Source organism: Ochotona curzoniae, unplaced genomic scaffold (genome assembly GCF_017591425.1).
Source record: "Ochotona curzoniae isolate NIBS_2020 unplaced genomic scaffold, NIBS_Ocur_1.0 contig_2210, whole genome shotgun sequence".
Taxonomy (NCBI): Eukaryota; Metazoa; Chordata; class Mammalia; order Lagomorpha; family Ochotonidae; genus Ochotona; species Ochotona curzoniae.
The window spans coordinates 27,306,472-27,319,598 of NW_024465369.1; the positions used below are offsets into that span (position 1 = coordinate 27,306,472).

The 13,127-nt window shown below is 37.4% G+C and overlaps 1 protein-coding gene across 1 annotated transcript in view; it reads right to left on the reverse strand.

Moving 5' to 3' along the window:
• Positions 1-6,688: 6,688 nt before the first annotated feature.
• Positions 6,689-13,127, reverse strand: part of COBLL1 (cordon-bleu WH2 repeat protein like 1) — a 133,935-nt gene continuing 127,496 nt past the window's right edge. The window contains exon 16 of the mRNA XM_040971998.1: positions 6,689-7,842. Coding sequence (XP_040827932.1) covers positions 7,756-7,842 — 87 coding nt within the window. The 3' untranslated portion in view covers positions 6,689-7,755. The remainder of the gene's footprint in view (positions 7,843-13,127) is intronic.

Sequence of the window (13,127 nt, forward strand, 5' to 3'; positions counted from 1 at the left end):
ATTTTTTCCCCCAAGTTTAGGTCACAGAGATCAGGTTAGGAAAGTTAGCAGTGTGATCCATTACAGATACTTAGTACAAAGAATTGAGAAGTGTTTTGAAGGTTGACTGTTCAAGCATTCACTTATGACAGGAATAAGGCAGTGAAAAATGTGAAGGGAAATGGGTCCGGGTATCAGCAGCTGTCTCTGGTGCCAGTACCACCCAAGTGAGGCAGCTGTGTAAAATAGCAAAGTGAACCTGAGAGAGGAAGGAGTGGACAGCTGGTCCATGCCCAACTTTATTCTCCTTACCTTTCCCTTCTCTCTTGAAAGTGTTGGTTTTGATCATGTCTAGGACTGCATTATTAACAGTCAAGATGGAACCTTAACAGGTTTCAATACATTTTGCTAACAGTGGAACGTTTTTGTGAAATTCTATTTGCCACACATCATGTACCCTAACTTGACTCATGTTTTTAATCGGTGGAAATGGATCCAGTGATCGTCTCTACTCACAAGTATATAGTGCAGCTGGTCAGGAAGGTAGGAATCATCAGGAAGGTAGGAAGTGTTGCAGTCATCTATTTGCTGACTTCATTATGAACAGACTCACAAAGAACTAAAACCATATACAGTTATAACCCTTACACAGATCACCGAGACTTTGCTAGTTATAATTAGTATAATAATTATGCATTTAATAAGGACATTACCAGAATGACTTATATCTTTTTCTGGTGACTTGAAGGCATCTTAAGCACAGCAACAGTTGGCATCCGAAGGGTTTTCTCACTGTGAACTTTTGAACAATTTGGTTTCCATTGACTGAGGATTTATCTGATTATAAGTCATGGAATACAAAGGTTGGGCTATGCTCATCCAAAGAGTCACCAGATGCTTTCTTTTTAAAAGGTTATTTTGATTATTTTTACCTTTTTCATTTTTATTGGAAAGGCAGATATACAGAGGAGGAGAGACAGACAGAAAGATCTTCTGTCCACTCATTCACTTCCCAGGCAGCCACAATGGCCAGAGCTGTGCTGATTCGAAGCCAGGAGCCTGGAGTCTTTTCCAGGTATCCCACATGGGTGCAGGGTCCCTGGGCTTTGAGCCATCCTTGACTGCTTTCCCAGGCTACAGGCAGGGAGCTGGATGGAAAGTGGAACCGCTAGGACACGAACTGATGCCCATATGGGATCCCGGTTTGTGCAAGGTGAGGACTTTAATTGTGAGGCTACCGCACCGGGTCCACCTATTGACTTCTTGGCTTAGCTGATACTGGCCCTACACTTTGCCATATGAGAAATGCATTTGCTTATTTTATTTCTTCTGGATATTCAGTGACATTACATGGGTGTCAGATTTAACACACAATAGCAAATGTCAAGTTAGTTTTTAAGAATACAGTTTATTTTTATTATTATTTTTTCATTGGAAAGGCGGATATACAGAGAGGAGAGACAGAGAGGAAGATCTTCCATCCGATGATTCACTCCCCAAGTGAGCGCAACGGGCCGATACTATGCCGATCCGAAGCCAGGAGCCTCTTCCGGGTCTCCCACGTGGGTGCAGGGTCCCAAAGCTTTGGGCCGTCCTCGACTGCTTTCCCGGGCCACAGGCAGGGAGCTGGAAGGGAAGCGGGGCTGCCGGGATTAGAACCGGCGCCCATATGGGATCCCAGGGCGTGCAAGGCGAGGACCTTTAACCACTTGCGCCACCGCGCCGGGCCCTAAGAATACAGTTGTATTAATACTTACAAATATCTTCATTTTGCATCTGCTTCAAAGGCAAAATGAAAGTGGCAGATAGGAAGAGAGAGGGCACTTTCATCTGGTGGTTCATTTTCCAAATGCCTGGAACAGCGAGGATTAGGTCAGGCCAAAGCCAGGCACCCATAGCTCCATCTGCTTCTCCCACATAGGGGGCATGGACACAAATAATTGAATCACCATCCTCTACCTCCCAGGAAGCATTAGCAGAAAACTGGATCAGAAGTGGAGGAGCCAGGACTAAAAGTGGTAGTACAATACTGGATGTGGTCATTTCAATAGGAAACGTAATCAGTTGATCCACAATGTCCCACCCATAATTTTTAAATGCCAGTATTCCTAATTGAAATTTTATTCAGTATCCTGTATTTTTTCAACCCTCTGAAGCAGACAAGCTCAAGGTATTTTTGAGAGGACTACAGATGCTTACATATATGTGGGATCACATGTATCTGTTTTCTAAAGATAAAGTGAGAGAGGTTGATGTAAAGATTTTTTTTTTTTGTCTTAACTGACAAAAGAATACTAAGAGTTGCTTTTTGCTGCTTGGGAGCTGCACAAGAGATCTGAGATACATTTGTGCTGGATTTGGAAAACTTGTGAAACTTTGACAGAGCGTATATGGAATTGAATATATTGAATTTATGTTTAGAATTAATCATAGATGGAAGGAGAGGTAAAGAACTGAAAACATCATTTAATCTACCACAAGGGGCAAGGTAGGAACATAAGAAAAAAGATGAAACGGTCCCGCATTGTAGCCTAATGGCTAAAGACTTCTTGCACACCAGGATCCCATATGAGCACTGGTTCTAATCCTGGTGTACCCACTTCCCATCCAGCTCCCTGCCTGTGGCCTGGGAAAGCAGTGGAGGACGTCCCAAAGCCTTGGGACCCTGCACCCATGTGGGAGATCTGAAGGAGCTCAGCTCTGGCCATTGTGGCTGCCTGGGAAGTGAATCAACAGACGGAGGATGTTTCTGTCTGTGTCTCCTTCTCTCTGTATATCTGCCTTTTCAATAAAAGTAAATAAATCTTTAAAAAAGAGGAAAAAACTCCTCTTTGGAAAATGATAAGATATGCTGCAACAGTTAAAACTTTTCCCTCTGCAAGAAGTGTTTTATCCCAAGTCTAGGTCCAATAATGTAAAAGCCCTGTGCAAACACCAACATGCAAATAAATATTAGCTATTTTTACAAGCAAAAATAATCTGAGAAACCAATCTGACTACACCTTCATTGTAACAAGTAGCAGCCACATTCCTTTCTCTTTCATTTATCAAAATCAGAAAAATGAGTTTGGTTTTCGCATCTTTTATATTTATCCACTTGTAGTGGGCAGAAAATGAGCTGGCTTTCTAGACTCAGTTTCAAGGTTAAGCAACTGTCAGCTCAGTAAAAAGACTGGACTTATTTCAAGAACTTGGATCCAAGGGCAGAGTGTGGCTGCCGTTGCCAGTGCCTGGTGGCCGCAGCCGGGTCTGACAGTACATGGAGTGGTGGAGATAAGTGAGCTTAACAAACTTTGTGGGTCAGAATTTAATCCTTACACTTCTCCTACAACACTATGTTTAGTTCAATGTTTTACTTTGTTGGAGGTTAGGCCTGTGATTTTCAAGTGAGTAGAAAGTTTGTCATTGTACAAAAGAAAAAAGGAGGTGGGAGGATAGGGTAAGAAGCATCACTATGTTTCTAAACATATGTGACACACATGAAATTTATTCACCTTCAATAAATGAAAAATTGAATTTTCTAAAGAAAAATCAGAGTTCAGTAATCTCCCAAAGCTTCTGTAGCTTGTAACGGGCAGACCCATTATGTGAGCCCAAATGCCTTGACTTCAGTCAGGACTATGTACCGCAGCAAGAAACAAACAACTGGAGAGTGGTTATGTGAAATGCCATAGAGCTGTATGTGTTAAAAGAATGCTACTTGAGAATATGATCCTATAACAGATGCTAATTAGTATTAGTATGGCTTTTTGTTAATAAAAAGGCAAAAATGCAAAAACTCAAATAAAGTGTATAAATACATACCTGACATATTTGTTGAGATTCACATCAAAATGCAGGAAGGCTTCAAAAAGTGTGTGGAAAATAGAATTAAGTATGTTCATGCAAATTTTTTAAATCCATGCACAGATATCTTATAATACCCATTTTCTATGAACATTCTAAAGACTGTTCTGTATTGATTTGAATTTCAAAACTTTTTCCACTCACTGAACTTTGTGAGGCAGTATCATGTTGACAACCGCTATCTCTGGAGATAAGAACGGAATATTGGAGACAATGGATGGTATTTAATAACGTTTAATTTATAGGAAATTTTAACAATTATAAAACATGTTTTTCGAAATAACCTGATTGGAGAGGAAGAGCAGAATGTGTAGCAGTTAAGCAGAATATGAAACCAACAGCCACAAACCGCCCTGTTACTTCTGCTGCTATGTGAGGATCTGACAGCTGGAAACTGCTTGTTAACAAATTTCTTAAGAGCACTGCCTGTGTTCTTCTTAAACATCATGGAGAAGGTAACACTTTATGTCACATGTATACAAATGGTTCATAGAGGATAGTAGTTCAAAAATTTATACAAGATACAAGGTACTAAACTGTGTGAATACTTTATGGAATTTGAAATTTTTTCATACTACTCTTTTTGAAGATACCTCTTCTGGATTTCAATATTTTTTCCACCAAAATAAGCTTATCTTTTAATTCCATTTCCATTAACCTTTTTAAAAATTTATTTGTTTTTAGTTTATTATTCAGTCATAGTCTATAACAGTAAACTTCAAATGTCAAAGCATAAGTCACTTAAACATATACAGAGAGGAGTAGGGACAGAGAGGATGATCTTCTGTCTGATGATTCACTCCCCAAGAGGATTCAAGGGCTGGAGCTTAGCCAATCCGGAGCCAGGAGCCAGGAGTTCCTCTGGGTCTCCCACGCGGTACAGGGTCCCAAGGCTTTGGGCCGTCCTCGACTGCCTTCCCAGGCCACAAGCAGGGAGCTGGATGGGAAGCAGGGCTGCTGGGATTAGAACCAGCACCCACATAGGATCCCGGCAGGTTCAAGGCAAGGACTTTAACTGCTACACTATTATGCTGGGCCTGATTACCATTAACTTTTAAAACATACTCATATACAGCCCACTGAGTCCTATTTAGCCTATAAGACATCAAATATAAACTGTTTTCCAAGTATACTAGAATCAAGTACAAAAATCTCAATTTTACATTCCCTCTTGGTTCTCAGAGATATCTGGCAGTAAATGTACTTTTTCTGCATGTACATTCATAATCTACATTATTGCTTAACTTCTATAACTTACATAACTGGTACCATAAAACTTTGTGCTGTACATAGCTGCTATCACTCTGCAGTTCTGAGATGTATCCCTGCTGAAACGCATGAAACGCCGTTGCTTGTTCATTTTGACTGTTAAACAGAAGTCTGTGATATGGATGTCTGAATTGGACAGAATCCTTGTCAAGATTCCTTTTCTGCTTTAACACAGGCTGCCATGAACATTTCCTATGTCTTCCTATTCACACGCATTTATACTTAAACATAACATGGGAGGAACATTTAGTGGTACTTGATACTGCAAAATCGATGGTTATGCCAGTCGTTTTAGTCCCTAAATACAAGTTGCCACTGTTTCATGTTTATGACAACACCTGCAATTTTGAAAGTTAGATTTTTCCACAAGTGCTATGAAATTTCCTGTTTTTTACTTCTATTACTCCCATATCAGTGAAAAATATTTTTCATGTTTGTTGAGCTTGAGATTTCCTTAAGTTGTTTTTTCAAGGTGTTCATATTTGAACTAAGTAGTTTTCCTGAGTTATAGTAATTTTTACACTTTCATAATTTAAGACTTATATATATTGAAAACATCCTATGATTTTTCTTGCTTTACTTATATATACAGAATAAATTTTAAAATAAATTCAAATCTTAATGTTTGTCTTGGTTGTTTTTATTTAAACCTGTTTTTGATGATTTATTATTACATGAAAACAGAATACAGAGAGAAGAGACAAAGAGAAAGGGCCTTTCAATAGCTGGTTCATTCCAAAATGGTCCCCATCACCAGAGCTGAGCTGATCTGGAGCCAGGAGCCAGGAGCCAGGAGCCAGGAGCCAGGAGCCAGGAGCTTCTTCTGAGTCTCCCATGCAGGCGCAGGGACCAGGACGTGTGCAATCCTTTATTGCTTTCCCAGGCCATCAGCATAGAGCTGGATCGGAATTGGAGCAGCTGGGGCAAAAACTGGTGTCCATATGGGGATGCTGACACTTGCAGGGGGACGATTAGCCTAATTAGCCACTGCAGTGGCTCCTCGACTGCACTTTTAATTCAGGTTCCTGCTAACGCTCTTGGGAGGCAGCAGATGACTGTTCAAGTACTTCATTTCCTGCCACCCACAGAGAACTGTCTAGCCAGCGTGTCCCTGCCTGTCGTGTGCGCTGGGCTTGCGACGCAGCACATCAAATCTCTCCCATTCTGTTTTTCTAATCAATCAATACCTACTATTTAATAAAAATAAGTCTTTAGTCCAAATATTCTGGTTTCTGCCTTGAGGCTAGAGTTATTTATTTTTTGAACCAGTTAATCAATTACTCAAACACAATTTTCAAAATTCCAATCCTCTCCTTACTGGTTTCTGATGATGTAACTTAAGCATCAAAGGTCTGTGCTTCTAAGACGAAGGGAAGCAGCGGCAGCGGGTGGCACTGCAGATGACCTGGTCACGTGTCAGGGCCCGGCTACGCACACCGTGTGATCAGACAAGGTGTCTGGAATTGGGGCTTATGAAACCTGGTGGCTCCGACTGCTTGTTTGTTCAAGGGCTCACAGAAATATGTTCAACAGGCGAGTTTCACAACTATGTTGTTTGACACTACCTAATTAAAAAAAACACCTCAAATATGTAACTTTCTTTTATTAAAGAGGCAGATATCTCAGTAGGTTTATTGCAAACAATTTAATTTTTGCTTATGTAAATAAAGTTCTCAGAAAAGGTAAGCAAGGAAACATTCTCAGTATAGGAACAGGACACCAGAATATTCTACGGCCAGGAGCGTTACAAGTGAACAGAACAAGCTGGGTGCTGGGTTTGCTTAACAGTGTTAGCTTCCATGTAATACATGCTATGATCTTTAAACTACATTAATGGCTATTTTATGATCCTGGGATTTCCAAACACTCTTTCAGACTTTCCAATGTGCATGTAAATCAACCGCCATTGCTCTCTATACATCAAATGTGAAGTGACTGTCACAGTAATTCACATTTTCACAGGAAGTTTTTAAGGCTTCTGGCACAGAAAATCTGTATGTGGAATGATAGTGCTCTAAGTATATACAGAAAATATTTCCAATTCTTGTGCAACTTAAGCTCTAAAGATTACAAAATATTCAATGTTAATAAAATATTAAAAGACTATGAATTTCCCATAAATTTGACACTGATTTATAATTAAATAAAAATGCATAAGCTACGTCTTGCACACTGATTCATCATAAAAATAATTACAAACTGAATACACTTATTTGATATCAGTAGTTTTCTAGATTTATTCAACACAAGATAGGCTTGAATATAACTTATAAATGTTTTTCAATAAAACTGTAACATTGAGACAACAAATGTCAGACCTCGGTTTACTTAGCAACATATACGTCAACTATCTGTCTAGGAATCTTAATTTATCCTTTTGTCTAAGAGACTGTGTTTGTAAGTAAAATAAATCAATAAAGGTGATTACTTCTGATTTGAATAAGTCTTAAAGTTCCAAAGCAGCATATCCGATTCAAGACAAAAAAAGACCAAAAAATTATTATAAATTATAAATTCTGATATTTCCTTTGGCATCAAAGCATCTACTTTGATAGAGAATATATTAGTGTACATCTGAATATACATTTTCAAATGTTGTCCGTTGGCGTGTGGCTGGTGTGTGTAACCGAAGTAGCGAAGCGTAGTACGACAGAGTGGCACTTAACAGCTGTGCTGGGCGTCAGGGGACATGGGCTGACCAAGTCCAGACCTTCCATTCACAGATATCGTATTTGATGGAACAGTAACCTAAGAGAAAGAACCCGTCAGTTTAAAATGGGACAGCTGTCTCATTTTCAATTTTCAACAGTTACATTTTAACCTCCAGTCAATTGTAAATGAGAAAACACAGTATTGATTTGTCATTAAATTTCAAATAACAAAGAATAAATGATCATGCTGACAAGAAATTAGGAGCTGTTATTTCACAACAAACAAGCTAAATAGTCCATTAACACATCTTAGTCTTTACAAAAATACCATATCAACCACAGAGGACAAGAGCACAGACAGACTACAGGCCAAGCTGTTCAGCACATGTTGAGCTAGACTAATCCTGGCTCCCCAAAAATGCTTGCAGAATGTTAAAAAAACAAACACCAAAGTGATGGATTTTCATAAATGAATCTCCATAATTTTTGTGTTGGTGGTCTACACAACCTGATATCTTCCCCATCTTCAAACCCCCATGGTCATTTATTTATTAAAAATAAAAGCTAACACAGTAAAAAACAAAATCCAGCCTTTGGTGTGTAAAGCACATTCATATTAAGGACCTAAAAATAGTTAAATCTGTGACTACTATACCAAAACAACAGCAAAACAAAAAATTTTACTTCTACTAGTAAAGCCTTTTATTGGTATTGAAAAACTCCTGGTGAATAAAAAACACTGAACAAGAATATCCTAAATAGCCTGAAATTTGCACTTTGAAAGAATGTAAAATAATCTGAATCTTGAACTGTAAATGTATACAGTAATTTGAAATGCTAGAAAAATGTTAAGGAACATGACATAAAAGCATAAAACTATTTTGTGAAAAATTCTATCAGTAGACTATAATTTGTAATCAAACACTGTGAACGCTGTCAAATGCATACAATAATAGAGCTAAAATACAAATAGCTACATAGTCTGCCTGCCTATTACCAGATTAAGCAAGGTGAAATTGACAAATTTAGTTTGGGTGTGATTTCCTTGTGCCTTTCATTCTCTTCATATGGTCATCTATCTTAATGAATTTTCTTGGTGTCAAATGAACATAGGACGGAGCAGCATGACCGACACAACACACCTGAAATAAAACACTTGAGAAGAAATCATGCTGCTGAAATAACTCCTATGTATCTTTTTAAGTAGTCATGGGAAATTTCTTCTCAAGTATACTCAACAAAAGATAGGTAAGGACTTTTCATTGCGTGACCATAACCCAAAAGTTTGTGAAAAGAGTTGTTTAACTAATTCATGTAAAAATTGCAGTTCTAATAAGTTTTTGTAAAGTAGAAGAGAAAATTCTTTTTAGGTGCATCAAAAGCATCTGATGGCTCTAGATAACTGCAAGTGAAAGCATGCTCTCTGTAATGCCATCTATAGGATACAGCCAAATGTCCACTTGGTAGTCCATGCTCTCAATGCTACGTAACTTAAAAAGAACAGGATACATGTATGTGACAAGATGGAAGGCTTCAGATAAACAGTTCAGGAATTAGTTGCAGAGAGCTAATTTTTTTTATGAATTAAAAAAAATATTCATTCTACAAAAGCAGTCGGAAAGATTATACAGCAACCTATCCAAAGTGTAGTTTGGGAGAAAAATTTCATCTCCTTGGATCTTAAAATTTTTTTCTACTAAACTTTTAAACTCTGAGAATATATCATTAGAATGCTATTCTGTAAATTCTCGAGCAGAGAAATATTTTAATGCCACACTATTCTAATTATTTAATTGTTCAATATGTATTTATTAAGATATGAAAACTATTTGTTAAAAAGTCTCACTTTTTTATCAATGAGGATTATAATAATCAAAATGCTTTAAACATAACATTTAAGAATTTACAGTGATGAATATCCATCTACCTGTGATTTTTTTAATCCTCAAAGTTTAAAGAATTTGTAAGAATACTTTCATAGCTTTCTTATTTACATATGAAACATAACTATAAAACTATGTGATTTTTTATTTTAAATATACATAGAAAGAGCTGCCAACTGGAAAGTCTTTGGTTACTCAAATTCTAGCCAAGGAAATATTAATAAAAAAACAAGACCACCCCCCCCCCTCAAAACAAAACACAAATCAGCAAGATTCTGGGTGACTTAGCCAGTTTTTTCCTTCCCTCCAGGCTCTTATCTAGCCAAAGATAAATTTGATGTAGTGAAGAAACACTTAATATCAACTACTAAACACCATTCATCAGTTTACTTTCCAACCTTAATTTTAAAAACCTACATACTATTTATAAAAGTGTAATAGCCTTATCATTAATAACTTAATGCATCATTAAATACTGAAAGCACCAAAAGAGAAATTCTTGTGTAAACACAGGACATGATAATGGATTATTTAATCTGCCTTATTCTCTGTAAATAATGTTATTTGTATTTAAATCTTAATATAATTTAAATAGTACACAGCGAGAAAACTGAGTCTTTATATGAAGATCAGGCTAATTTCTGAGAATCCATGGAGACTGAGTGGGGATAGAAACAGGAAAGCCCTTAAGAAGCATCAAAAACCTCTTTCATCACTAAAGCAATCAACTAGATAATTGTTCTAATGTGAATAAACCAATGTAATGAAGGCTAATTTCTCAGGTACTAACCAGAGCCATAAGGCAGGTTGGTGCCTGGAGTTAAATTGAACAGTTGTGTGCCAAGATAAAAGCAAACACAGAGCCAACTTTCTGATGAGCCATTTAAACCCACTGTCAAAATCACTGGAGATTTTTTTTGGCAGTGTAATTGTTGTGCTATAAAAGAAATGTCAGAATTTAAGAGAAGGAAGAACTCTTCAACACAGAAACATGTGACTTAACAACAATCACAAGAAATGAGGTGCCCACCTTTATGGTTTTCACCTTTCGCAATAAGCCACCACCTGTAAGAGGTGGAAGATCTGCACACACCTGAGGATGGTACCTTTCTTTGTACTTTTTTTTCCTTCTACCGTGTACTTTTCTATTCATTTGGATATTTACAATACACTGCGGTAAGATAATACTTATACTTGATTACTTCAGTTTTTATTTCCCCTGTAAATTTTGTGCCTGTCTACTGCATTAAGCCCTTAACAACTGTTTTACTTTTCCCAGTGAAAGTAAAACAGTGACTATTTAGTAATTAATTCTTGTTTTCAAAAAGAATTATCACCTAAGTATGCATCACAAAATGATACAGCTTTGAATGCTATCAAACTTGACCTATATGTATTTTTGTGCACTTTTATTTACTGTCTGGTTTGGCAGGACTTGTGTCCATTTTACTGCTGTACAATGATTCATTCTTTGTATATCATGCTATTTATTCTACTATTTTGGGGAACTAAGGTTATGTTTATTCTACACTATTAAACATTATTCCAGGGGCATTCTTAACTGGAGTCCCAGTACATAAAAACATAATTTTTAGAGTACTTAATTGGAAATAAACATGTTAGACATAGACTATTAATATCATGAAATTGACTGTATACAATTTTAGTGAAATAAAATGAACTATTTTTAAAGTTTTAATTTGAAAAAACCTCAGGAGTTGGCAATACAGATTCAGAACTATCAATAACTTCCTACACAGAGACATTGTATATTCAATGGAACCTAACGTAATGAGCTTTAAATAGGACACAATTACAGGATCATCACTGAAGCCTGCCTTCTGTATTGATTCATATCCAGCTCATTCCAGAAACAATGACCTTCTTCCATGTGAAGCGACTGCCAAAACAGAGACCATAACACACAGAGAATAAAGCTGTTGGCCTGTATAATTCTGTTGGCCCAAAAGCCATGTTCAATCTAATGCACAGTCTTCTATAATCAGTTCACTGAAAGTGATTAACATATTCACTGACTTAGTACAATGGCACTGTGATCAGTTTTGGTTTGGATAGCTGGTTCTCCCTGGGGTCTCCAAGTAGCACTGCCTCCAAGAACCAAGCTGTAAAAGTATGAAGACTTCATTTGATTCATCCTTGTACCCATGCAAAATGGTGAAATTGATATGCTTAAAAAATATGTGTCAAATTAAATGAATTAAGAATGCTTTAAATTGGTAATCATGGCTTGAAACAGACGCTCAACTTGCAAAATTCAAAAAAATTTTTCACAAATGAGAATGTGTATTTTATAAACATGAATGGCTTTCCCCCTCAAAAGTACAAATTGATTATGACTTGTGAAATAGCAATTTCAGTAATCAAAACTAACCCAAGCTTATATGTTTCTTATCACTTAAATACACACTCTCACACTCTCTAAAATTCAGACCAAACCTCCAAATTATTCCTTCCTGCTTCCTTCATCCTGAGAGCACTCAATATTTTGCCTTGGCTCCATGGCCTCTGGGAGCAAAAGAAAAATGCTGTCATTTTTGGCTCCATAAAAACATACCAAAGAAATCAGCTTGCTAAATTCAGTCAGTTAGAATACTGCTTTATTTGTAATGCTTCCTCTTCCCCTCCCCCCATCCTAGCAGCATTCTGATTCCTTAGCAGATTTCCCTTCTTGTGAGTTAAGTGTTGTATTCAACAGGTCTCTTGGTAAAATGAGGTGCCTGGGTACTCAGTGGAAGAACAGATGTGTATACTCCCTTGACTGCAGAGGCTTTTCCCGCAACGACCATGAAGGGAGAGCAGGTGAAGACTGCCTCTGGGAAATCCAAGTGATGCGGGTTTGCTTAAAGCTTCCTCAAACCTTTTCCAGAGGATGAAGAAGACACAAGGGGGGAAATCGTGTGCAAAGCACTCCCTGCAACAACCATGTGGTGTTTGCCACGAAAAGGAACTGCCTTCTCTCTCAGCACTCTTTCCTTGCAGCAAGAAGCTCCACATCTTTCGTAGGAAAGACATGAAACTTTGCATCAGGCCTTATGCACATCTCTTTAACTTTTTCTCTCCGCTTTCCTTTTCAGCTTCAGATACAAAGCTCCCTGACACTTCACATGTGAAAGTCACTTAGGTCACTGTCAGATCTATAACTGAAAACATGTAGGTTCATATCACCAGTCTACTGTTTCCAGAATATAGAGAGGTATTTAAAAAATTTTTTTTTTCAACTGTGCTAACGTAATTCCTTAAAATAAGAGTTCAGGACACTTGTTATATATAGAGTTATAAAATAATGTACTAAACCTGTGTTCTACACCTAGCCCAGCAAGTGTAAAATAGACCTGACATATTTTCAACTATGTGAAACACTCTGGACTCTTTCAGCTTAACTTCAAAAATGACCCTTGACACAAAAGAGAAACTTCTGGCATCTTCCCTACTTAGAATTAAATTCTAGGGGAAAAAAATACATTTTCCCTGAGTATTA